At 39.7% G+C, this 27,784-nt stretch overlaps 1 protein-coding gene across 1 annotated transcript; it reads right to left on the reverse strand.

The window, feature by feature from the left end:
* Positions 1-458: 458 nt before the first annotated feature.
* LOC144087345 (vang-like protein 1) lies at positions 459-26,970 on the reverse strand. The gene is made up of 8 exons (XM_077617785.1): positions 26,776-26,970; positions 18,734-18,956; positions 17,671-17,842; positions 10,052-10,656; positions 8,826-8,959; positions 4,173-4,323; positions 3,104-3,338; positions 459-1,538 (listed from the first exon to the last, which is right to left on the reverse strand). The coding sequence occupies exons 2-8, from the start codon at positions 18,793-18,795 to the stop codon at positions 1,278-1,280; spliced, it is 1,620 nt and encodes a 539-aa protein (XP_077473911.1). The 5' UTR covers positions 18,796-18,956; positions 26,776-26,970; the 3' UTR covers positions 459-1,277.
* Between the last annotated feature and the right edge of the window lie 814 nt (positions 26,971-27,784).

Here is a 27,784-nt window from a genome sequence, read left to right on the forward strand (position 1 = left end):
ATTTAACTGCGCAGGATCGAATCCAGGTCGGTGCTCCTGTGTGGAGTTTGCATGTTCTACCGGGCCTGCGTGGGTTTTCTCTGGGTACTCTGGTTTCCTCCCAAATTCCAAAAACATGCATGGTAGGCTGATTGGACACTCTAAATTGCCCCTAGGTCAGAAAATGAATGAATGAATGAATGAATGAAAGTTAAATGAGAAGCAATAAAAGTCATGTGAACGCTCAGTGTTATGATTTGTTCCTCAATGAAATGTGATTGAATGTGTGTTAAAAACACAGTCTGGGAACAATTTAGAGCTTATATATACACACCCTAAAAAAACAACAGGATGCAAATATCAAAGGGGGTAACCTGGAAATGCCCCCAAATCAACAGGATGGGAAACAGAGCAAAATTCAACAAAAATGATGATATTTCGACACTCCGAATAATTTGTTTGAATGTAATGCTTTAAAATTCAGTACAAATGCATTTTATTAAATTTCTTTTAAACAAATGTGAATTGGACACAGCTTCTGTGACCAAATGTTGAGAATTACAAAAGACACAAATGCACATATATGTCAAGACAAAGTATGTATAGACATTATAAAAGGCTAAGCTACATCAGTGACATCAGTACATAACTATGAAATGCCGGTATTAAATCGAAAATGCAAGTTTTTACATGTGCAGTTTGTCAAAGTGATCAATAGGTGGCAGTAGTTAAACACTCATCCTGACTACTGCACAAGTGTAAGTCCATAACTTATAGCATCCAGCCTTTTAAAAACTTTTTTTTAAAATGTTCCCCGTAATCACTTAATATTCTTATATAATTTACCATGTTCCATGCTTTTTAGAAGTTTTGTAATACTTTTAAGATATTAAAAAAAGACCTATACGTTACACTCGGGGAAATGAAACATTGACTGTGTGCTGATGGCAATAGTGGAATTCATATGCACAATAATTGTCCACAGAAAGTTAAAAAACAAAAACAAAAAAAACATTACAAATTCAGGTAATACACAATTTCAATATAAAAAATATGCAGGGAGTAAAGCACATTAACATATAAATACTGTACATTGTGGGCTAATTCAAAACTAGCAGTCAAGTTATTATTTTTATGGCCGCACTTTTGGCCAACGTCTTCCTCAAAAGACACCTTTGCATCCTAAAAAGTCACATACTTCCACATGCATACACAACAGTGGGCCCTTTTTATTTTTTTTATCCCGACAGGAAATCCATGTCATCTTCTCAGAGCAAAAACCACGGAAACAAATGGTGTTAAACCGATGTTTCCGACTGGAGAAGAAGCACGAACTTGTGCGATTTGGGATCGACGTAGGATTCAGTGACCCGGATGTATGGGATGCTCTTGACGGTGACAGCCAGGTTGAAGTCAAGGCAGCGGAGCGTAAAGTCAGCACCATCCTTGACGCCGCTAGTGACCGACGCCTCGCTCACCAGTGTCCACTGGTCGGCCAGCCAGCGCTCAGGGCCGTACTGCAGGGTGGGGCCCGGGGACAGGTATGTCTCTAGGAAGGCCTGACCGCATAAACAAAAAAAATCAAAAAAGCATTAAATTCATTTTTTTAATATTTGTATATTTTGTAAGAAAACTCATTTTCAAAGCGTCCTGGTAGCGCGAGTGGTTAGTGCGTCGGCCTCACAGTTCTGGGGTCCTGGATTCAAATCCAGGTCACGTCCACCTGTGTGGAGTTTGCATGTTCTCTCCGGGCCGGCGTGGGTTTCCTCCGGGTACTCTTGTTTCCTCCCACATTCCAAAAACATGCATGGTAGGCTTATTGGACACTCTAAATTGCACCTAGATATGGGTGTGACTGTGCATGGTTATCCATCTCCTTGTGCCCTGCGATCGGCTGGCCACCGATTCAGGGTGTCCTCTGGCCAGCCAATCGCAGGGCACGAGGAGACGGACAACAATTCACGCTCACATTCACACCTAGGGGCAATTTGCAGTGTCCAATCAGCCTATCATGCAAGTATTTGGAATGTGGGAGGAAACATATTATAATAATTATTATAAACTATTTAAAAGGTAAAAGTAATTAAAACATATTTTAAATGTATAATTGTATATATATCATACCACCACCAGCGGGAATCAAGCCCAGGCCTGCCCACAGTGAAGCCATGCGAGTGAACAACTACATCATCAGGCCACTCCATTTATTATATATAAACATTCTATTTAAGAATTAATATATTACAATATTTATATATGCATATAATTGTGGAACGTTTAATATCTACCTACACTTCTTGATATTGTATGGATGCGAAAACATGTACGTATGGTAGAAATAATAGGGATGATCCTACTTTGCATTTTATTTTAGATTATCGTGACCATGTATGGTTTAGATCACGTGTCAAAGTGGCGGCCCGGGGACCAAATCTGGCCCGCCACATCATTTTGCGTGGCCCGGGAAAGTAAATCATGAGTGCCGACTTTCTGTTTTAGGATCAAATTAAAATGAAGAGTATAGATGTATATTAAATTTCCTGATTTTCCCCCTTTTAAATCAATAATTGTAATTTTTAATCATTTTTTTCTGTGTTTTTAGTTCAAAAATCATTTTGTAAAATCTAAAAATATATAAAAAAGCTAAAATAAACATTGTTTTAGATCTATAAAAAAACTGAATATTCAGGGCTTTTAATCCAGTTCTTTTAATCCATTTATAAAATAAAAAAATCTAAATATTATATCTAAAATGGTCCGGCCCACGTGAAATCAAGTTGACGTTAAAGCGGCCCGCGAGTCTGACACCATTGGTTTAGATTATCCGCAAAATTCGAGGGAATACTCTAATTCAGGGTGTCCCTCGCCTACTACAGTTGGGTGGGATAGATTCCAGCAACCTCACGACCTTGGTTAAGATATGCAGTACAGAAAATGAATTAATGTAGTAAATCACTTTCTTTCAAAAAAACAATTTAAAAAAAACCATGAACAATGATAATAAAATTGCACATCTACTTAGAACATAAATAATAATAAAAATTAATAAATAAAAGAAAAGTAAAGAAAGTACAAGTGGAGAAAACAATCATTCCACAACATGAAGACTGACGTAGCAACTGACCTTGGGGCTCATATTATTAATGAGACAGAAAGCCAAGTGCTTCTGAATGCTTTCCATGCTGTGGCACTGCTGCCTCCTGGTGGTGCGGAGGTACTTCTGCAAGGCACGTGCCATGGAGGGGAAAACGGCCAGTGCCGCTTCACGCACGTCCATGATGTCTGTTGGGGATGCGCGCTCGTCCTCCTTCTTCATGCGACGTACGTGCGTAAAAGCCTCTTCCACCGCCACTACCAACCTTAACAAGGATACCGTCCGTCAAGGTCATAAATCGTATTTATAGCCCTGGTGGAATCCATTGTTTTCAAAGTTGATTCATCACAACTCATATAAAAGTATGGTAACATTATTCGGGGCTTCTAGGTGCAAATGTGCATTGAAACCAAACCCCTGAACTGATGAAAAAAATTACTTTTTGAAAGTGCATTTTGGCAACCCCCCTTGTTTATATTCATTTTTCAGTTCCAAATTCTTATTGTGTTAAAAAAAATCAATAGTATTAAAGTTTTTCCAATTTTTTTATTCGTTTGAATAAAACGTGGGCGGCCCAGTGGCTGAGTGGTTAGTGCGTCAGCCTCACATTGAGAGACCTGGGTTCAAATCCAGGTCGGTCCACCTGTGTGGGTTTTCTCCAGGTACTCCGTTTTTTTCCCACATTCTAAAGACATTCATGGTAGGCTGATTGGACACTCTAAATTACCCCTAGGTATGAGTGTGAGCGTGAATGGTTGTTTGTCTCCGTGTGCCCTGCCATTGGCTGGCCACCAATTCAGGGTGTACCCCGCCTCTGGCCCGATGTCGGCTGGGATAGGCTCCAGCACCCCCGTGATCCTAATGAGGATAAAACAGTTCAGAAAATGATATGAGTTGAGATTTTAGAGTAATAAAGAATTAACTATCAAGAGTGTCAAAGAGAGGATTTTGAATCTGTCACGGTCAAGAATGTCTCGAAACGCATTATCAACTATCAAAGTAGTTGTCGAATAATCGTTTCCTCGATTAGTCGATGAATGGTGGCAGCTCCAATCTTATTTGATGTAGATATTGGTGCCCATTTTGTCTTGTTTCTTACCTGGCTTTGCGTTTACGGACTCGCCTCTCGTAGTCAGCCTCTTCGTAGTACAGCTCGTTGTGAGCGGTGTCTTTGCGTTTCTGAGCGGCTGCAATGGCAGCCTGGGACTGGCTCCCGTTAGCTGGCGGCGGTCCTGCCGCGCTCCCAGGAGCTGCGCTCGACAAAAGGAGAATCGATGACATTATCTTGAGTTCAATGCTGCGCACACACCCATCTTAATCCTTCTGGAGTGTGACTTGACACTTCACACTCTTAAGCTCAACATCACTTACATCAATGTTTCTAACGTGGATTGGAGATCACGCATTATCAATGGCAGGAAATAAATTATTTGTACATATTAGCATATTTATTTTAAAACTAAGTTCTCCGTGTTTCTTTCTATATTTTTCATGTTTAAAAAAATGGGAAAAAACAGTGAAGCTCCATTTATTTATATTAATGTATCTTTAAAAAAAATCTTAGTGCCACACAATAATGCAGTGGCTCTTTCCCGCAACTTCAGCGTAGGGAAGTGAGATCGTAGTATCCTCACAAGGGTCGCGGGGGGTGTTGGAGCCTATCCCAGATGACTTAAGGCACCAGGCGGGGGACACCCTCAATTGGTAGTTAGCCAATCGCAGGACACAAGGAGACGGACAGCCATTCACGCTCACATTCACACCTGGGGGCAATTTCGAGTGTCCAATCAACCTACCATGCATGTTTTTGGGATGTGGGAGGAAACCGGAATACCCGGAGAAAACCCACGGAAGCCCGGGGAGAACCTGCGAACTCCACAAAGGAGGCCCTGGAAGGCATTTATTCATTTTTTTATTCAAAATATTTATTCAGCTCAGCATGTTTTCAAAAAATCAAAACAAGCGAATATTTAAATATGCTTGCTAATACTGTTATTTATCAACTTTACATAAGTACATACCTAGGCACTTTTTTATTCCTTTTATTACCATTTAATTCAAAAAATAATAATACATAATTATATACTGATTTGTATGTATTATACTTGAGACCTGGCATCCACGAACATCATGAGATTGTGGATCATGTAGGCCACATTAAATCTATTATTTTTGGCCTCCATAACACAAAATGTAATGTCCACAAAAGTGGACGCCAGGTTTTGTTGAGGCTGTTTTTTTAAATCACTTGTGAAAGGTAAAGGGTAAAGAAAGCTATAACATTCATTAACCTGATGTACACGTGGATGCAAAATGAGATTGGTGCAGGTGAAAAAAATAATAGAACTTAGAAAATGGGAAGCCTAAGTATGTGAGGAATGAATTATTTAAAGCTTGAAATCCCACCACCCCCTAGAGGCCTTTCTGTTGAAAAGGGGGAGGGGGATGTTCAGCCTTGAACTAACATTCTCTCAACTAGAGGAGCATCTGCAAATACGACATTGTGACGTTACAGGCTGGGAGAAAGAAATTTTAGTGGGATGCAGTGTACTCATTATGTCACACACGCAGTGATTTCCTGTGAAAGTGCCTTGCAAGTGAAGGGAGGAGTCAGACGTGGCGCTACTTACGATTCTGCAGCAACCTTCTCAGTCTGCTTCGCAAGGCTGCTCAAAGAAGATGTGGCCAATCAGCACACAAGATGTAGTGGTTAGTGTTTTTGCCTATGCTTGGGTGTTAAGGTTGTCAGCCTCAGTTTTTTTTCAGGCCGTGAAAAAAGAGGCTTTTGCGAACTGTCATCAAGGCAAGAGACAATTCCTTTATTATGGAGGAGGACTGCCATAACTAATCAAAAATGAATCAATGTTGAAATAAGTTAATTATTTTAAAAGTTGATCAGTTGTTCAGCGTGCGCCCCAGCGGGTTAGTGGTAAGTGCGTCGGCCTCACAGTTCCGGGGTCCTGGGTTCAAATCCAAGTCATCCGACCTGTGTGGAATTTGCATGTTCTTCCCGGGCCTGGGTGGGTTTACTCTGTGTACTCCGGTTTCCTCCCACGTTCCAAAAACATGCATGGTAGGTGAATTGGACACTATAAATTTCCCCTAGGTATGAGTATGAGTGTGAATGGTTGTCTGTCTCCTCGTGCCCTGCAATTGGCTCACCACCGATTCAGGGTGTCCCCTGGCTTGTGCCTGATAGTCAGCTGGGATAGGTTCCAGCACCCCTTGCAACCCTAGTGTGGATAACGCGGTTCAGAAAATGAATGAAAAAATTAATTGTTTAGCGAAGTAGTTGGCCCGGTAATACTTAGTTGTATGTATATATATATATATATATATATATATATATATATATATATATATATATATATATATATATATATATATATATATATATATATATATATATATATATACTATTAAAGTAAATTCATTTTCCGAACCGCTTATCCTCAGAAGGGGTCGCCAGGAGCTCTAGCCTATCCCAGCCAACTATGGGCACCAGGCGTAGAACACCCTGGATTGGTGGCCAGCCAATCGCAGGGCATATAAAAGTAAATACGAGTAGTTAGTGCATCACCCTCACTGTTGTCAGATCAAGGGTTTAATCTTAGGTTCCAACCTTCCTGTGTGGAGTTTGCATGTTCTCCTGTGTGGCTTTTCTCTAGGTACCCTACTTTTCTCCCACATCCCAAAAGCATGCATGTTAGACTGGTTAAACACTCTAAATTGCCCCTAGGTAGGAGTGTGTGCGCGAATGGTTATCTGTACCTTTGTGCGGTGGGATTGGTTGGGAACCAACTTAGGGTGTCTCCCACCTGGTGTCGAAAATAGGCTCCAGCATCCCCCCGCAACCCTTGATAGGATAAGCGGTACAGAAAATGACTGAATGACTAAATAAATGCAAAAAGGGAAAGATCTCAAATTAGATTGTAAATAAAACGGAAAAAAAATATTTAAAAAAAATATATATTGTTTAATTTAATGTTTTTGGAATTGTTTAAAATGAAAATAAAATAAGAAAATCAGTATTCTCTTTTCTATTTACTAAAAACAAAAACAAAAAAAACAATAGGCAGAAAAAGAGTAAATATTCTCTTCATACAGGTTACCGTGCATGATTTTAGGATGTGGTAGGAAACCGGAGTACCTGGAGAAAACCAACACGGGCACAGCGAGAACATGGAAGATTGGAACCACTGGGGATTTCAACCTTTATCCTAGAACTATGAGGGCAATGTGTTAACCACTCGCCTACCGTGCTGCCAGCAGTTTTGATTTTTAAATACTCATGAGAATTTTTTAACATTTTTTATTAAATGTTAAGAGCATTAACTGTTTCACTGCCAGTTTACGGGACATAATATGTGTTGTAATACTTAGTTAAAAAGCGAAATAGATATGAAAAACACCCAGACAGAAATAGATGTCTATTTCATTTCAACTAGGAGAGACCCTTTGATGGTCAATAGCAGCAAAATAATTAGAGACTCAGAGTAACAAATTAAAGAAAAGGTTTGTGTCATCAATGTGTTTTTCTTAGTTGTATCGGGATTATTTGTAATAGTCTTGTAGACCTGCGTATCGGGATATACATGTATCATGATACATATCGTACTGTGACCCCTATATTATGATATGATTCTATCAGTGGTGTGCCGTCAGGGCATTCAAGGCCTTCTCTGCTGGCCTAAGAAATATCTGAATCACAGACTGATGTTATATATATATATATATATATATATATATATATATATATATATATATATATATATATATATATATATATATATATATATATATATATATATATATATATATATATATATATATTGTCCATCAATACTTATTAAATAATTCCAAATTGTCCGTCAGCTTCCTTTCATTGCTTTCCCCCTGGTTGCACTGCTTCCAGAAAGTGTTTTCATATTGAAGCATTTAACCAATCACATTTCAGCCATTATTTGTTGCCAGGATCAGAAATCTGCCTCTAGGCCTTCACAATCAGTTCTGCAGGCTCCGCTGCATTAAACAAGTGTCGGTAATACTGTTGCTTCAACCAATCAGAATTCGATTTGGTGACACCAAGGCCTTCTCGCAGGCGTAGGGGTACGTCATCGCTTTCACCAACTATGATTGGCTAGTGATAGAGTGGACTAGCCAGAGCTACCAAACTGTATCTGGAGCGAGCTGCACAAGGAAATATATTGTTGTGTTGATTTAATAGCGGTTTTGTCAACCCGCAATGGCTGAAGGAGGAGAAGAAATGGATTTGTTTGCAGATTTACTGTCAAAGCCATTTTCAAGACGGACTTTTCAAGAAAAAAAAAGCTGGACATCATTAAGAAAGGTCGGACACCTCCAAAGCAAGCAAGCCTGTCGCAACCGGGAACGAACATTTTCAGCACTAAATCGAATAAAAACGTATGCCAGAAATACGACAGGACAGGCTCGACTTTCAGCATTAGCTTCGATGGCGATAGAAAAGAAGGAGAGAAAGGAGGATGGATATTGTGTACAGTTAAAAATGATTTTTGGTGAGTAAAATATGGCTATATTCCTAAATAATATTTCAATTGTATGAGGTTATTATGGATGATTTTTTTGTGTCGCAGCTGTAGCTGCAGTAGAGGTTTTATAGCCATAAAATAGTTTTGAGGGTTGGATTGATTCCGATAGCTGAAGGCGCTACTACAAAATGCACGGACCACCATTGAATTCTATAGCCCTACTATACACAAGCTGTGCCTACCGTCAACGTTGTAAACTTTGAATCCGGCCGGGTGCTTGGCGGCGCGGTGTTTGGAGGCCGACAGGAGGGCCGGGTTGTGCAGCGGAAAATCTCTGTAGTAATACTCCAAGACAGTCAGAGCTGCGTTTTGAATGCTGCAGGGCACAAAGGAGAGGAAAGCACCAAAATAAATTATAAGAAGAAACAAAAACAAAGAAAAATACTTTCATCTTGAGATACATAAAATTGGGACTACGTCTTAAAATGGCATACACAAAAGTTTAAATAAATAAATACATGCTTTAATGAATCAGCAAAAAATAAAATAAATACACCTTAAAATAAACAAAAATAATACATAATGAAATAAATAAGAGGGAAATACATCCACTTTCAAATGAGTCTTGAAAAAAAAGTTGAAAAAAAACATTTTAAGTTTTAAATGAATCCTAAAAAATCCAGATAAAAATTCAAACAAATAAATATTAAAATGAATGGACAAAAACAGTAACAATTGAAAATAAGTAGGCAAAACTTGAATAAAAATTGAAACAAAAAGAAAAATGAAATAATGGAAATAAATACATAAATCTGGGCGGCCCGGCGTCTTGAGTGGTTAACGCGTCGGCCTCACAGTAGGGTCCTGGGTTCAAATCCAAGTCGGTCCACCTATGTGGAGTTTGCATGTTCTCCTGCATGGGTTTTCTCCGGGTACTCCAGTTTCCTCCCACATTCCAGAGACATGCATGGTAGGCTGATTGGACACTCTAAATTGCCCCTAGGTATGAGTGTGGTCTTGAATGTTTTTTTTGTCCCCTTGTGCCCTGCAATTGGCTGGCCACCAATTCAGGGTGTCCCCCAACGAAGTCAGCTGGGATAGTCTCCAGCACCCCCCGCGACCTTAGTGAGGATAAAGCGGTTCAGAAAAAAAAGGGATGAGAAATACATGAAAGTTGAAAGAAACACATCAAATTTAAAATACCCAATTAATAACATAATTATTTAGTATTACCTGCCATTGACAACGATAGCCATCTAAATAATTGAAATCGGAGAACTTGGTGTGAATGTTCATCTTTCAGCACCATCCATGGTAGCTGATGTTTGAATAATGCATTTATTGAATTAACTTTGGCAGTCATGGTCAATCATTGACTAGCAAACTTCCCGAATGAACCGGGTTGGACGACCCTCACTGTCGATGGCGGGCAATGGGCGCCCCCAAAAAACAACAGAACCTCCCTTACCTTAGTTGCCCGATGTTGTAGTGTCTCGTCTCTCCGTCGGTGGAACGAATGACGCAGATGCTGTAACGCGGTTGCAAGTGGCGCAGCTCCAGCAGCACCACGGCCAGGTAGTGGACAAAGAGCTGTGAGTCCACCAGTGAGACTGCAAACTGTACCACACCGTGGTAGTCCTCGTCCTGCGCGTCCAGTATCCTGACGCCATAGAAGAGCCAGTAGGACATGGCCAGCAGCAGTGTGAGCGTAGAGAGGAAGGCCCGGCACGCACACACCCGGGGCAGGCTGGCGCGGGCCGGCCGCAAAAACAGCGCCCAGATGGCCGTCAAGAGCATCAGCAGCTTGAAGGAGAGCGAGAGGAAGAGACCTTCGCAGGCGGCGCCGCAAGGCTGCAGCCTTTCCGGCCATATGACCACGGGTAGGAGCAGGAAGACCAACGGGGTGGCCAGTACTAGCACGCCACCGCATAGCCCCACCGCCAGTGGCAGGTAGCGGCGGAAGCCTCTAGCGCGGTCCTGGAGGCCCTTCCCCAAGCCCACCACTTCCTCCTGGGAAATGCTCAGCTCCGACGTGCCTGTCACCGCCGTGGTGGTTTCGCCCCAGTTGTCATCCTGGAGGGGAGAAAAAGGGAGTACTATGAGTAGTGGCTTATTCCGACTTCCGGGGAGAACTAAGATTGTCAAAGTTAACTTTGAACTGCCATTGAAGACAAAAGACGACCAACCAACCCATTTAACTCTGCCAGTTGAAATGGATTGGACAGCTGTTGGCGTTAAGGTGTGTTTTCAATGTCATTTACCCTAACTCACACTGGCAGTGAATGAGTTAAATATGTCATTAAATGTTCCAATCTCATCTCATTTTCTGAACCGCTTCATCCTCACTGGGGTCACGAGGGGTGCTGGAGCCAGCTGACTTCAGGCCAGAGGTGGGTGACACCCTGAATTGGCACTCATGATTTACTTTCCCGAGCCACACAAAATGATGCGGCGGGCCAGATTTGGCCCCCGGGCCGCTACTTTGACACATGTGCGCTAACCACTCAGTCACCGGGTCGCCTTAATTTGTTACAGTTTTATTTTAATCAACACTATTTTTACAAGGTATTTTCCTTTATATCGATTTAATTTTGACGGTTTGATGGGCATAGACAAATACAATGACTTCAATAGATGTCCAATTGGACTGGCAGGGGGTTTCAGACTGGTTGTGAACACATCAGTGGGATTTGTGACATTATTTGAAAGCATTTTTATTCCCAACGCAACAAAAGCAAAATGAAGCAAATGAATGTCATAAGACCCATTTCTGGTTTTTCTTCGTTATATCTATTTGCAGACTTTTGGACAAATCTTCAGACATGCTTTGAAGCATTTTTTTAGGGCACCGCACACACAAAATAGATCAATCCTTCCCCCCGCTCATCATCATGAATTAGTGTTACATTCCTCTTTTCATAACTGCCAACACTTCTGGATTGTCACTCATTGTTATAATTAGCTATTCGCTGTCATTCTAGTGTGAATACACGTTGCATAATTCTGCCCCCATGTAAGGATTAAGAAAAAGAAAGAACAAACAAGGCAGCCATTTTCGGTCAGGGCAATTCATTATTGTATTTTTATATTTTATGGACACCTTGGGAGCCACTGACAGGGCTGTCCAATCCATTTTGACTGGGAGGGGCAAATGAATGAACGTCTCCTCGTCCCTTTCAGTCAAAATGAACTGGAGGTTAAAGGCTGTCAAAGCCGCTGACAAATGAGCATTCACACACCAGTCCAACCAGTTTAAATGAATTACATGGCTGTCATTGTCAATGTCAGGTATTGAGTTAATGTGCACATTTATAAATTGTTTATTTATTTATTCATCCTCACAAGGATTGCGGACTACACCCTAGACTGGTCGCCAGTCAGCCGCAGAGCACGCAGAGAGACAGACGACTATCCGCACTCAAAATCATACCGCTACCAGCGGGAATTGAGCCCGCGCCTGCCTGCACCAAAGTCAGGCAAGTGAATCCCTAAAGCACCAGGCAGTATTTAAAAATTGAATCATGTTAACAAATGCAAAATTTCCACAAAAATGTGAATACATACTTTGCCTTTTCCATTAAAAATAATAACCATATGTATGTCAAAACAAAAAATTGTCTCTGAATGTAAACACGAGTCAGGTATTTTTTATTTATATTATTCAATTATTAAAAAATCTCTGGTTTTGAATGTACACATGATGATGTATCAAAGCAAAAATTTGCAAATCTTCACTATGTTCATATGTTTTTTTTGCATGGAGATGATCAGCCTAACTATAGAAAAAGCTCTTCTTTCAGCAAAATACCCTGAGCACTTTCTGTTAATTTAGGTTTCAATTTCAGGTAACCTTCCGTGGATTTTTAGTCATTTCTGGTTCACATCCTGTTTAGTATGTTCACTTCCTTTGCATTTTGTGGCACGTCCATAAGAATGTACTCTGTTGATGGGCCCCAGAAACCTTCAAATGTTAATTCTTTGGAAATTCATAGTATTTAAATGGGTTGGCCGTAAAGGGTTAATGAATTCATCTACATTGGAATGAATGGGGGCAGGGAAAAAGAGAGGCGATGTCACTTGTGAATGTGAAGGTCGATTACTGCAAGTGTGTGTCTCTTCTAATGTTCATTTTGCTCCCGTAGAGCAGTGGTCTCTAAAATATTCCACTAAGAGCCGCAGAGGGTGCAGGATTTCATTCCAACTAAACAGGACAGCATCTTTTCACCAATCTGGTGTTTTTGCAATGAGTTGATCGCAGTCAGGTGCTGCTTGTTTTAGCAGGATCCTTATTGGTTAAACTCTTTGTGCTGGATCGGATGGAAAAAATAGCACAATAGCCAATTATGTTATCGGTCATGCAATACTTTGCTGTAACAATCTTCACTCAGAATACCATTACCTCATTAAGGTCGATAGACATCCAATTCATCGGGACTGGGAGGATCCCAGTCAAAAAAAGGATTGGACATCTATCACTGTCAATTGGAGCCAAAGAGTAAATGCCACTATGTTGGACAACTGTTATAAATGTTGAACACCGTTGGCTGTCATTCTGAGATGTCAGTAAACTTTCCTTTATTTCTGAGATACTGTAAAAATTCCTTTTTTTCAATATTTGTTTTCAAGGAAAAATGTTATCTTTTCAGATATTGATGTTTTTCATGTAAAGTCAATAGTTCTCTTTTATGAATTTACATTTTTTTAATGAAGAAGAAGGACAGAAAAATTCAATAAGCATTCACCTTTTACCTACATTAATAAACTAAAAATTAAAAGCAGTAAATATTCTATAACATAACATAAAAGGGGGGGCATCAGATATTTTGGTATATTTATTCATACATTTTCCATACCGCTTATCCTCACAAGGGTCGCAGTGGGTGCTGGAACATATGGGCCGATCACAGAGGAAATTTTTCATAAATTCTATTTCAGTGAAAAACCTGAAGTCGATGCACGTGATCCACTTACACAGGCCACACAAAACGATGTGGTGGGACGGATTTTGTTTGACACTACTGCACTAAACAATATCCTTGTGACAGAGCTAATACATGAACTGCATGAACATTGAGGATTATTGAGATTAACGCTGCACTAATCAGGCCAGCAGATCACCACATTAATGCAAAGATTGAACAGAGAGGCTCAAGAAGGTATTAGCGCAGTGTCACGGGCTGAGGCGAGGGCCAAGCTGATTGTGCGCTATGGCTGTTATATGCTAACAAACCACAGACATAAGCCCCGCTGGAGATGGACCAAAGACAAAAGGCCTTCCATCTGGAAACTAGTGGAAGTGAAAGCTAACAAACGTTCATTCGCTGCTAGCTAAATCATAAATGAACGTGTACTCATTCGGTGCCCGCCACCCTACTTCGGTACCCGGACGTTTCGTCGAAAGACGTTTGGTCCCCGGACGTTTCATCGAAAGACGTTTGGTCCCCGGACGTTTGGTCGACCGTGACGTTTGGTCGACCGTGACGTTTGGTCGACCGTGACGTTTGGTCGACCGGACGTTTTGTCGACCGGATGTTTGGTCGACCAGACGTTTGGTCGACCGGACGTTTGGTCGAACGGACGTTTGGTAGAATGGACGTTTGGTAGAACGGACGTTTGGTATAATGGACGTTTGGTAGAACGGACGTTTGGTCGCCGGGTTGTTACTGTTGAAACCAGCTCTCAAAATTATAATCATGAGAGAGAGAGTGAGTTTAATATCTAAATATCTAATATCAAAATATCAACAGTAAACTGTCATAATTTGACAGCGAGCGAACCCGGCGACCAAACGTCCGGTCGACCAAACGCCCGGTCGACCAAACGTCCGGTCGACCAAACGTCCGGTCGACCAAACGTCCGGTCGACCAAACGTCCGGTCGACCAAACGTCCGGTCGACCAAACGTCCGGTCGACCAAACGTCCGGTCGACCAAACGTCCGGTCGACCAAACGTCCGGTCGACCAAACGTCCGGGGACCAAACGTCTTTCGACGAAACGTCCAGTCACGCCCTACTTCAAATGGGATTGGATATCTCGTAATGGCAACCCCCAATGACTTAAGAAATTAAAAAAAGAGGATATGGACCATATTGGACCATCAACAATGTCTCTTAGCAATTCATTCATTCATTCATTTTCTGAACCGGTTTATCCTCACTAAGGTCACGGAGGGTGCTGGAGCCTATACCAGCTGACTTCGGGCAGAGACAGAGGACACCCATAATTGTTGGCCAGCCAATCACAGGGCACAAGGAGACAAACAACCAATCACGCTCACACCCATACCTAGGGGCAATTTAGAGTGTCCAAACAGCCTACCATGCATGTTTTTGGAATGTGGGAGGAAACCAGAGTAGCCGGAGAAATCCCACGCAGACCCATGGCGAACATGCAAACTCCACACAAGTGGACCGACCTGGATTTGAACCCAGGACCCCAGAGCTGTGAGGCTGAGGTACTAACCACTCAAGCCGCCGGGCCGCCCATCTAATCAATTCATCCACTCTTAAAATAGTTTCATCATCGATTAGTTCATTCATCATGCAAATGAGCAAGTGATTCCCTTCAAAAGAAAATGCATGGTTTAGGCTTGGGAAACACGATCTGCTGCCCTCTGGTATCAAGTCCAACATCAGAGCAACAGGGTGTTATTAACGTGCGTGCGAATACGGTCAACGGCACCTCTCAATTTTCCTCAAAGCACCTAAAAGTGATCTAAGGTAAAAAGAATTTACAACTAGTGCATATTATCTTACAATGTACACAATGGACGGAAGCTTTGAGCTGGATGTCACCTGACATCGTGGAATGCGTTTTTTTTTCTTCTTGGTAAGATGAGGAGAAAGAATAAAGATGGCCTCAGAATTTCTTTCAAAGAAGTTGACATGAGGTGTAATGGTCATGGAGTCGTGTGATATCTGCCAAGCAAAAGCAGTTTTGACAGAAAATGATAACTTGGCAAAAAGTGCGTAGAAAATTACAATTTCTATGAATGTTTTATAATATTGGGATCCAGCTGTAAGAGTAACAATAATCCTTAGTGATCCGTTGACACTATTATACTGTATATGTTTGGATGATACTAAAACGGTATACGGGGATTAAGCACTGTGATTAAGGGTCACATGGAGCATGAGTAAGGCTTGCCACGATGAATCAACAACTAATAACTTTGACAATAATGATAGCTACAGCTATTTTGATATTTTTGACGATTCATTTGAAGACATGTTGATCTAAGACATGTCCAAATCCTCTTTTTTACACTGTAAATTTTAATCAATTTACATTAGGGTGTTAGGGTCTGGCGCCAACCCCTAGTTGACCAGGCTGATTACACCCTAACCCGGTCAACAGTCAATCGTAGGGCACATTGTTTATATGTACTATGTATATATTTTTGTTTCTGATTTGGATTACCAGTATATATATATACATATATATATATATATATATACATATATATATATATATATACATATATATATATATATATATATATATATACATATACATATATATATACATATACATATACATATATATATATATATATATATATATATATATATATATATATATATACATATATATATATACACATATATATATATATATATATATATATATATATATATATATATACATATATATATATACACATATATATATATATATATATATATATATATATATATATATATATATATATATATATATATATATATATATCCACCCAATGGGGCAGTGGTTATTCCGCCTGACCTTGGTTCAGGCAGTCTGAGTTTGATTCCCACTTGGTGGCAGTGTGAGTGGTTGTGTGGATGGTCGTTTGTCTCTCTGTGTGCCCTACGACTGACTGGCGACCACTCTAGGGTGTAGTCTGCCCTTCGATTAGATTAGGCACATAACACTTAGGCACGTAACACTTTTGAGGATGGGCGGTATGGTATGGAAGATGAATGAATAAATATCTATATGCAGTTTTTACAAATTACATTAAAACATATCAAATTATTAATGAAATATTATCCTCCTAATTATCTTCTTGATTTTTAAAGTGTATGTTTTTTAATCTCAAAAGTAAATAATTTCATTCTATACTTATTTATTTAATCTTTTTTTCAAAAGATTTTATGCAAAAAGCAAAAAAGATTCTGTGTGAAAGTATTTAACATGTATTCTCTACTTCAAAACACAAACATAAACAATTACCCATAGGAAGTAAGTGAACAACAACAACAAATTAATTTCATGTAAATTCATCTTTGCCAAAAAAAAATAAAGCATTTTTTCAGTTCCTGCAACCACTACTTACAACTATCATGTATGACATTATTGTTAAACCCCCTACATGGAAAGCAAAAAGATGCATTCTGATTTACTGAATATTCTAATCAGTTGTGTTTTTTTGACCAGCTGTGGTGAAATGCTCCCTTCTGTGCAACAAGACTATCTGGATGCTGGAGGGTAGAAATTCAACTTTACTTCTCTAGATCCCATTTCTTTACCACCTATAACTATGAGCTGACACGTATTGCATTCTTTATTTCTCTAATTTAATTTTTGTTTTTATTTAAAAATGGACGCCCCGACGGGTGAGTGGTTAGCGCGTCGGCCTCACAGTGTGGGACCTGGGTGGAGTTTGCATGTTCTCCCCGGGCCTGTGTGGGTTTTCTCTGGATACTCCGGTTTCCTCCCACATTCCAAAAACATGGATGGTTGGCTGATTGGACACTCTAAATTGCCCCTAGGTTTGAGTGTGAGCGTGAATGGTTGTCCATCCCCTTGTGCTCTGCGATTGGCTGGCCACCAATTCGGTGTGTCCCCCGCCTCCAGCCTGAAGTCAGCTGGGATAGACTCCAGCACCCCCACAACCCTAGTGAGGGTAAAGCGGTTCAGAAAAGATGATCAGAAACTGATTTATTTCATTTAAACAAAAAACAAGAGGAAAAAAATATTTTTATTTGTTCTAATTTATTGTATAATGTTTTATAATTCAATAAAAACTATAGAATTGGGGGAAGCATTAAATATTCTCAGATTTTTCAGATTGTGGAAATGAGGGTTTGTGGAAGGTCTGCTTACCTGTGCCTCGTCCGGTGGATCAGCTCCCGGCGAGGCTTCTCCAGGTAGCGGCTCGCCATTGTGCACAGGTGAATCCTGGGAAGACGTCTCTGGCGGATTAATGATGACAGATTTTTCCGAGCGGCTGCTGTCTTTACTGCCGCTGACCTTGTGACGTTCGCGGCCTCGCTCGCTGGACGGAGGACGGAGAGCATGGTGTCAGGTCAAGGCGGTAATCGTATTGTGGCATTGTCTTAACAACAATATATGATCAATTAAAATCTTACAGGCAAGGAAAACATTTACAAATCAGCCAAAATTTAACAGAAACCTCCCCTTACAGAACACCAGATAGTGCAGTTTTTTTCCCCATCTAACTTCGGTGCCACCTGCGTAGGATCAATTCCCACTTGGTGACGGTGTTTGTCAGTGAGAATGGTTGTCTGTCTCTATGTGTGGTGGCCAGTCTCAGGGGTAGTTTGCCTTTTGATCAAAGTCAGCTGTGAAAGGCTCCAGCACTCCATGTGTGGATAAGCAATATGGAAAATTAATGAATAAATGAACTTGCTCATACATTTCCAATGCCATTTTTAATGGCACATTCAGCTCCCACAAAAATGGAAGAAAAACTATTGGTGAACATTATTATTATTTTAAATTCTTGTAATTGCCCCAAAATAAATAGTAAATGACTGGGGAATAGCCCAAAAGGGTATCTAAATTCCAATGAAATTTCCCCATAAGCAGAGGTGGGTAGAGTAGCCAAAGGTTTTACTCATACAAGAGTAGCATTGCTACAAAATATGACTTAAGTAGTCATTCAAAAAATATTCAAGTGCAACAGAAAAAATATTTGATGAAAATAATACTGAAATAACTACAAATAAATCATTAAGTTCCATAAATACTCGGCAGAACTTTTTACAGTGGATCGTTTTTCTGTACTAATGCATATTTCCAGACAAAATGTTAATGACATAGTAGGATAACACTAAATAAAATGTTCATAGGAGACACAAATTCAACTGATTAATAAGTGATAATTGGACTCAAAATATTGCTTTGTGGCACCCCTGAAACTCACCCGTGTCGATTTGACCGCCCAGAGCGGCTGGAGTAGCCCGAGTGGGTGGACTCGGTGTCCATTCAGCCTCTGTTAGTGGGTTTCTTTCTTGTTGCTATGGGAGGCGGTGAAATGTCCTCGGGAAGACCACGGCGGTCGCTATGGAAACAGGCCTATAAAAGACCTTAGGAATCCACGGCCGGTGACTACAACCTTGGACAAGTTTTTTGGCAACTGCACTGACCTGGAACAAAATGGAACAACAACATTATTAAGGTTTTCGTTTTACTTAACTGCTGTAATGTTATCTTGTAGTCTTCCATTAAAAGCAAGACATCAAGTCACTGCAATTGGCTGGCCACCAATTCAGGGTGTCCCCCGCCTCTGGCCCGAAGTTAGCTGGGATAGGCTCCAGCACCCCACGCGACCCTAGTGAGGATAAAGCGGTTCAGAAAATGAGAGAGAGACAAATCATGTTTCAGTGCCATTGACACCACTAGACATTGCCAATGGCAGTAATGAGTTAATGAAAATCTGTATAACATTTTGAATGGTAATTTTAAAAATTCATGAGATAAAATTTATTCTATTAAAACATTTTAAAAGATAAAAGAAAATACTTGTTCTATTTCTTGTATTTGAAACATATTTCTTTTTGTTTTTCATAAAATCTAATAAATATTTTAAATTTTCAGGAATACATTTTGTGTGTCTTTATTTTTATTGTATATTCAAAATATTGTAGATTTTTTTTAGAGGTTCACTCGCCTGACTTCGCTGCGGGCTGGATTCTCGCTGCAGGCGGTATGATTGTGAGTGTGGATGGTCGTTTGTCTCTATGGGTGCCCTATGACTGACTGGTGACCAGTCTAGGGTGTGGTAAGAGTTTCGGACAAAGTCCGCTGGGATAGGCTCTGGCAACCCTTGCGAGGATGAGACAAATTTATGAATGCCGTCATCAGCACCCAATGAGTTCATTTATGAAACTATACTAAAGTCGAGGTGGCCTGGTGGTAGATTGGTTAGCATGTCTAACCTCACATTGGATTGGATTGGATAACTTTATTCATCCCGTATTCGGGATTTCTAAGATCGAAGGTTCCATCCAAGGTTTTTCGGGTACTACGGACACTGGTAGGGTGATTGAACACTTCCCTAGGTATGAGAGTAAGCATGAATGGTTGTCCATCTCATTGTGCCCTGCGATTGGCTGGCAACCAATTCAGGGTCTGTTTGGTCTGGCTTGTTTGCTATCATGGTTGGCTGGGATAGGATTCCAGCACCCCCCACGACCCTCGTGAGTATAAGCGGTATGGAAAATGAATGAATGGGTTTTTAGAAAAATACCAAAGTTAAAAAAAATCTTTCATTTTGGCCTCTGCAAAAATAGGAATACACAATTACAATATTTGTCTACATTTAAACTTCATCAAATCATATTTATTGGACAAGTATGTTAAAAACCGTGGATCTTTATATTAGGTGTTCCTGTTTGGTCTAATATATGCTTGAAACTCAAGCCTGAGCTTGAACTCCTGAGTGTGTGATAAAATCAAAAGTCAATCATCTGCAGTTGAGAAAGCCCCAGATGTTTGATTGTAGTGATGATGTTCAAGTGTGTGTTTAATGACGCTCATGTTTTATTCATCGCATATGGACAGGCATTCCTTTCAATGACAGGCACAGGGCTGATGTCTTGTGGCCGTTGTCCTGGCAACCACCTGTCTAGCACCCATTAGAAGCCCAGTCTTGCATGAAGATAATTCGCTATACAGATTGTTTACAAGCTATTTGTCATCTCCAAAGCTACACCTCAATTACCCCTTACTTATTTCCATTTTTACGTATTTATTTCACTTAGTTTTACATATTGTTAATTATATATATATATATATATATATATATATATATATATATATATATATATATATATATATATATATATATATATATATATATATATTTGGTGGGGGTGGAATCTCCTGTAGTACCTCTAATTTACGAATGCTTCTACATACAAAATATTCATATTACCTCAATGGGAAACCCTTTCTAAAATAAGATGACAATCCAAGTTACGAAATGTCAAGCAAAATCAAATAACCCCTGAAACATAAATAGACTTCCTATTTTTTTAATAGCTGTGGTTGAGTTGCTTTTTCATTGGCTTCCAATTCGCTAGAAGGAAGCTATGTGCGTCTCCGTGATGCCGAAACAGAAGTTGTGTGTTTACGTGTGTGTTTACATATGTTTACGCAGCTTCAAATGGTAAATCCCATTGGAAAACGTCTTTGCATTTCTTCTTCATTTTAATGGATTGTAAAACAAATGTATTGTATTTTTTTCTCTTGTTTTTGCACACATTTGCATACATATTTCATTCAAAATCGGTATACTTGGGGTTTTATTAAAGATCATGGAACAAATTATGTTAATTCAATGTAAAATATGCTCATATTTCAGAAAAATCCAAGTGATGCAATTAGAAAAAAAAATTAGAATTAAGTTTAGTGTAAGGTTAGATTAAACTTATTTTTGAGTGTTTCTGCATCTTAATCCAAGTTCATTTAAATTTGTTTATGTTATGAAACGAGCGTGTTGCCGTGCAAAACGCGCCCCCTCCACCCCCTCTCTTTGGCCGTCTCTCTCTCTCTCCCCCCTTCGAAATCCGTATAAATTTAGTACTATTAAACACATTTTAGTAATATTAAACCACTAGTTATGTGTTACATTCTTAATAGATGGCGAATTAGAAGAAATAAAACATTTTTTCCAATCCAATATCCTGTTTTTGGTGTTTTTTCAGAGGGTTTGAACAAATTAATTGGTTTTTAGTTCATTTCAATGGGAAACGTTTGTTCGAGTTACGAAAATATCGACATACGAGCTCAGTCCCGGAACGAATTAAGCTCGTATCTCGAGGTACCACTGTATATATATCTATCGATATATATCAATATATATATATATATATATATATATATATATATATATATATATATATATATATATATATATACATATATATCTCTATCTCTATACATATCTCTATCTATCTATCTATCTATCTATCTCTCTCTCTATCTATCTCTCTCTCTCTCTCTCTCTCTCTCTCTATCTCTCTATCTATATATATCTATATATCTATATATCTATATCTATATATCTATATATATATCTATATATATATATATATATATATATATATATATATATATATATATATATATATATATATATATATATATATATATATATATATATATATATATATATATATATGTATAGATATATATACAAAAACAGTCCATTTTGACTCTGCCTATCTATGTCAATGGATGTTTCGCGCCGTTTAGAACACTGATCATTTCTTGCTAACCTCTCCTCATGAAAATTGACCGGACATTTACTTAATGAGTGTTTATGCAGGTGTAAACGGGGCACCATAAGATGCCATTTTTGTTTCTACAGCTGGACCTTCCACTGTTACTGTAGCAAGGGCGGATACAGAAGCCTCCAATTAAATAATAACAATCAATCACACCGAGGGATCAGAAAGCCAGACATGTTTGTGCGCATACAAGTGGGGGCGCCGAATATTTTTCAGCGCATACAATGCCCTCGCGTTGCACGCTTAAATGAATAAGCTGAATGTTTGATTAAAAACTGTTAACCTCGCCTCCTGGGTCAGAGGAAGCCAAAAGTGGGCCAAGTTGAGAGGTGCCATTGAACTGGGCCAGGCGGAAAAAATGGCCCCCACAGGGCAAAAAAAAAAGACCTGTTTCAAACAGGCAGAATCATATTAACTCAGTCACTGGTATTCACGGTTTATATTATGGTTGTTAGTAAACAAGGATTTTTTAAATAATAGAATGTCATGTATCAATTTTGAGGCTCAAGGGCTAGACTGGGCCGATACATAGTTTTGTGTGGTCGCAAATTTAAATCATGTGCATTGACATTGTTTGTCACTATACCAAATTCTGGATACGTTTTCTGCAGAGAAATCAAGAATTAGTAATAACAAATAAATATTCAATAAAAGGTGGGCCGGTGGAAGAGTAGTTTGTACGTCCGCCTCACAGTTCGGGTGATCAAGAGTTCAATCCCCAGTGTGTTCCGACCTTCCTGTGTTGAGTTTGCATGTTCTCCCCAGGTCTCCGGGGGTTTTCTCCGGGTCCCTTGGTTTCCTCCCACATGGATGGCTCTTTAAACACTCTAAATTGCCCCTATGTATGAATGGTTGTCCATCTCCTCATGCCCTGCGATAGGCTGGCAACCCATTAAGAGTGTCCCTTGCCTGCTGCTGCTGCTAGCATAGGCTCCAGCACCCACCGCGATCCTTGTGAGGATAAGCGGTTTGGAAAATAAATGAATGGATTTTTTAATTAAATAAATAAATTTAGTAAAAACAATATATATATATATATATATATATATATATATATATATATATATATATATATATATATATATATATATATATTGTACTGCGTATCCTCACAAAGGGTTGCAGAGGTTGCTGGAGCACACCCAATCATACAATCATATCACCACCAAACGGTAATCGACTACAGGCCTGCCCGCACCCAAGTCAGGAGAGTGAACCCCAACACCATCAGGTGGCCGATAAAATAAATAAACACAAATAAACACAAATAAATAAAAATGGAAAAGAAGAGATTTTGTTTGTGTCAACAATTGCTATGCACCAGTCATTGAATATCCATTTTTTTCTCTATTCATTCATCCATTCATTCATTTTCTGAGCAACTTACCCTCACCAGGGTCGCGGGAGGTGCTGGTGTTCAAACATGTTTTTGGGATGTGAGAGGAAACTGGAGTACCCCGACAAAACCCACACAAGCCTGGGGAGACCATGCAAACTCCACACAGTGAGGACCCACCTCGGCTTGGACCCTCGATCCCAGAACTGTGAGGCCAACGTGCTAACCACTCGTCCACCGGACCATGTTGTCTATTCATTTGATTATTAATATATTGTGACAGCACTTAGTTATTAGACGTAACGATCCTTTGAAAGAAACCATAACTACAATGTGACCCGTGACAAAGATTTTGACACCTCTTCCAATAGCAGTTAATGATATAACAATATGTCAAATTCCTAAAAAAAATTAAAGAGTTTTCCTTTGAGGCATTTTACTGTAGAAAGCAGCATGTCAAGTCACGGGTGAGTGCGCATGTTTGCGCTCGAGTGCCCCGGGAAGAGAGTGAGGAGCGAGAAAGTGACACTAATGTAAAACAAACACTCATTAGTGTGTTTATTTTTTGGGTCATCACGTGTGAGCGCATCCAGTCGTCAGGCAGCGTTCCCAATGAGAAAACATACATTTTTAATGTAATATTGTCGGACTATTACAGGCAACAAGGTCTGAATTTGTAATCTCTCGGTGCCAAACTACTTTAAATCAGGACATATTATCTTTTAATATTGACAAAAATAAATAAGGACAAATACAGGGGGGAACTCTTGTAAATATTCTAAGATTTCTGTAGTCCCCCAAATAAGCAATTTCTTTGTAATTAATACAAAATATATAGTTGCCAAATGGAGGGCACAGGGAAACATAAAACCATTCACGCTCACACTAATTCCTGGCGGCAATTTAGGGTTTTCAACCAGCAGGTTTTTAGGATGTGGGAGGACACCAGAGTACAGTCATACCTCTACTTACAAATGCTAGGTACGAACTCCTTTGATATGTAAATGTGAGTCCCAACATACAAAAACAAGAGCCAAGTTATGAAATCCCCCCAAATCTAAATGCAATTCCTGTATCCATTATTTTATTATGAAGTTGTCCCGGTAACATCGCGCCCTGCTTTACTTCCATTTTGAGCCTCCCACAAAATCGACCCTATTTTGACCGTCGTTTGTCGTCACGGAGTTCTTTATTTAAATTTATTGGTGCGAATGAAATAAACAGGCCCTGTTATTCAGCGAAAAACAGAAGATAAGGAAATGGGGTGTGGTTGACTGATATTGCAAGGTAATACGGCTGGCCGTAACCCACCTACTAGCATCACTATGCTATTGAAGTAGAGAGAAGCATTAAAAGCCTCCTTGGGATGGCCTCTGTGCTGAACGATGAAACGAAAAGACTGTTAAGTCCTTTGGAGTTCTACGCTAATGGTAAGTGTTCATGTGCTAACTTTACCTTCCTCCTTACTGTAATGTACTGCACGGATAGAACATGTTTCTGCATCCTTGTTATTCATTTTAATATATTGGTAAATAATGTTCTCATCATTTTCTTTCATTTTGCCTGTTTCTCACATCTTTCATGAAAAAGTGGGACACTTTGATCATTCAGTGTTTAGTTGGTCGTTTTTTTTTTGAGGACCGTGGAAAGTATTACAGAATTACATATAAAGTACTGCTCTACTTACGAAAGATCCAAGTTACGATAAAAGTTCTGGAACCAATTAATTTCGTAAGTAGAGGTATGACTGTATCCGGAGAAAACCCACGCAAGCCCCACACAGTGAGGACCCACATGGCATCAAAACCTTTGAGGCCGATGTGCTAACAGTCACCGGGCCACACTCGCAAATATCTTCACGCTAATATTAATGAAGATTGGTCCTTTATTTATTATTTATTTTACATTTTTTAAATGAAAAGAATATAAAAAATGGAAAATATCTGTAATGGAAAAAAAATTCAAACCTGCGTGGGTTTTTTTCGGGTACTCCAGTTTCTTACCACATTCCTAAGACATGCATGGTAGGCTAATTGGACACTCTTAATTGCCCCTAAGTATGGGTGTGAGCTGGGATAGGCTCCAGCACCCCCCGCGACTCTAATGAGGATAAATAGATTCAGAAAATGAGATGAGATGAAGTAAGATTAAAATTTAATTTTGTGTGTGTGTGTGTAATAATCTAAGTTCATGTAAGTTAAATTTAAAGTTTATGTTATGTTACGAGCGCGTCCGTCAAGTCTCTCTGTTGTCCTTTCTGTCTTGTCCGCGCCATCTGTCTGTACTGATTAATGTTACATTTTAGTATTGATGATCATAACCACTGGAGAGGTATTTGTTACTTTGTGAGTAGGTGGTGAATTAAAACCAATAATATTGTAATATCCTGTTTTTCTGTGTTTTTTTCTGAGGTTGGGAACGAATTAATTTTTATTTAGTTCATTTCTATGGGAAAAGTTGATTTAAGATACGAGTAAATCGACATACGAGGTCAGTCCCGGAATGCATTCAGCTCGTATCTCAAGGTATCACTGTAATACAAATCGTATGCTCCGCCATGCATCGAAACAACCCAAAAACAAGCGTTTCCTACTTCAGCTCCGCTAACATCAAGCCACCCAACAAAGTGAGGTAAGGAATGCAAGATCCGGCACCTTGAATGACCCGGCCCGGCCCACACTTCATCACATGCTGAGGCCTAGTTGCCATGGCACCTGCACCCCCCCTTTAGCACCACACCTCTTCATCCTTGTGATCTCATGCGCGGTGACAGACGTCCAATTCTTTTGAACTGGGAAAGGCCGGCAGTGAATTTAACATTAGTTCCTTCTATGCCAGCCCTTTCAGTTCAAATGGATTGCGCGTCTATTAACGCCAAAGTCATTGAAATTCAGAGCAGAATGATGAAACGAGACAGATGATTGAACGCCTGTCATCCTGAATGGAAATGGAATATTCTGGAAATGACTTCATCACTAGCAGACATCTAATCCATTTGAATTGAGGTGGCAGCAAATGAACATTCATGCATTAGCTGCCAGTCCTCCCACTTCACACGAATTGGACGTCTATCGCCGCCGAAGGCACACAATGAATTAAAAACGACTACATTCAGCTGTGCTAGCAATGCGGTGAAGAGGTGCCCTTTTCTCTTGCCTCGTTCAATAAATGACAAAACAGTATCAGAGTTGAATTTTAGGCCATCCTAAACGGGCTTTGTGCAGGGCGTCACGTGACTAAAGACCTGATTTAACGCGCTAATGCAGTCGCAGGTAAAAGGCGAGCCGTGGATTCCACTCCACGTGGATTCAATTCGTCGAAGACGACGCTGCTTACCTTTCTCCCTCATCGTTCCTCGCGCGGAGAGGCAAATGTGGCTGTCCTCACTGGAGCGAGAGCGGCCATTGTGCAGACGAGAGGAGGACCCGGAGCGGAAGGCACCGTGGAAGCGAGCTTCTCTTCCCTTCTCTCTGCCTTAGCTCACACACGAACACGGTGATGAATTCAATTAGCGCGACTAAGTCTTTGGCCGCAAGAGGGCGCTGTTTCAAAGATGTTTGCAGTTTCCAGAACGTTATCGTAATGCGTATGCTTTGTACCCCGCCTCCTGCCCGAAGTCAGCTGGGATATGAATGAATTACTATTTAATAATTAATGTATTTTTTTACAAATACTTCTTTTTTTTTTAATAAATATATGACACCATCTTAGGAAAGTATCCAAGGTAGATTGGTATCATTTTTACTCTATTTTTGGTCATTCAAATTATTTAATAATGTTTGTTATTTTTCAATAACTAAGTGAATTTCAAAATTAATCAAATGTTGCTTCCAACATAGCGACAACAAAGATTTAAATGAATAAAAAAATAAAACATCTGCACATTAAGTGATTATCATGTAATTCACAGGGAAAGTTAATAGTTCTTGTTATTTTCATAGTGTTTGCTATAAAGAAATGCAATCTGAAATAAATACAGGTTATGGAAAAATAATTTATTTTATTTTATATCTTTCCTTAATGGAAATTTAGGGAAGTTACTAAAAGTCATAATAGTTGTATAGATTCACATAATCCTCCCAGTCCTAGTGGATTGGATGTCTCTTGCTGTTAACGGCATCCAGTGAGTTAATCATCCAACACATGAACGTCCTTCATAACCCCCGTTCCATTTATGGCCAGCGTGCACCCCCTTCACCACTATCATCCTCCTTTGTGTACAGCGCAGAAAGCGTGTAATACTACTCCAACCACAACGGATACGAATAATGTCCCTTACCCCCAAGCCACATCACATCATACAGCAGAGAGACACATCATAAAGGCAGGCACATGAAGAGTAGCG

Source organism: Stigmatopora argus, chromosome 13 (genome assembly GCF_051989625.1).
Source record: "Stigmatopora argus isolate UIUO_Sarg chromosome 13, RoL_Sarg_1.0, whole genome shotgun sequence".
Classification (NCBI taxonomy): domain Eukaryota; kingdom Metazoa; phylum Chordata; class Actinopteri; order Syngnathiformes; family Syngnathidae; genus Stigmatopora; species Stigmatopora argus.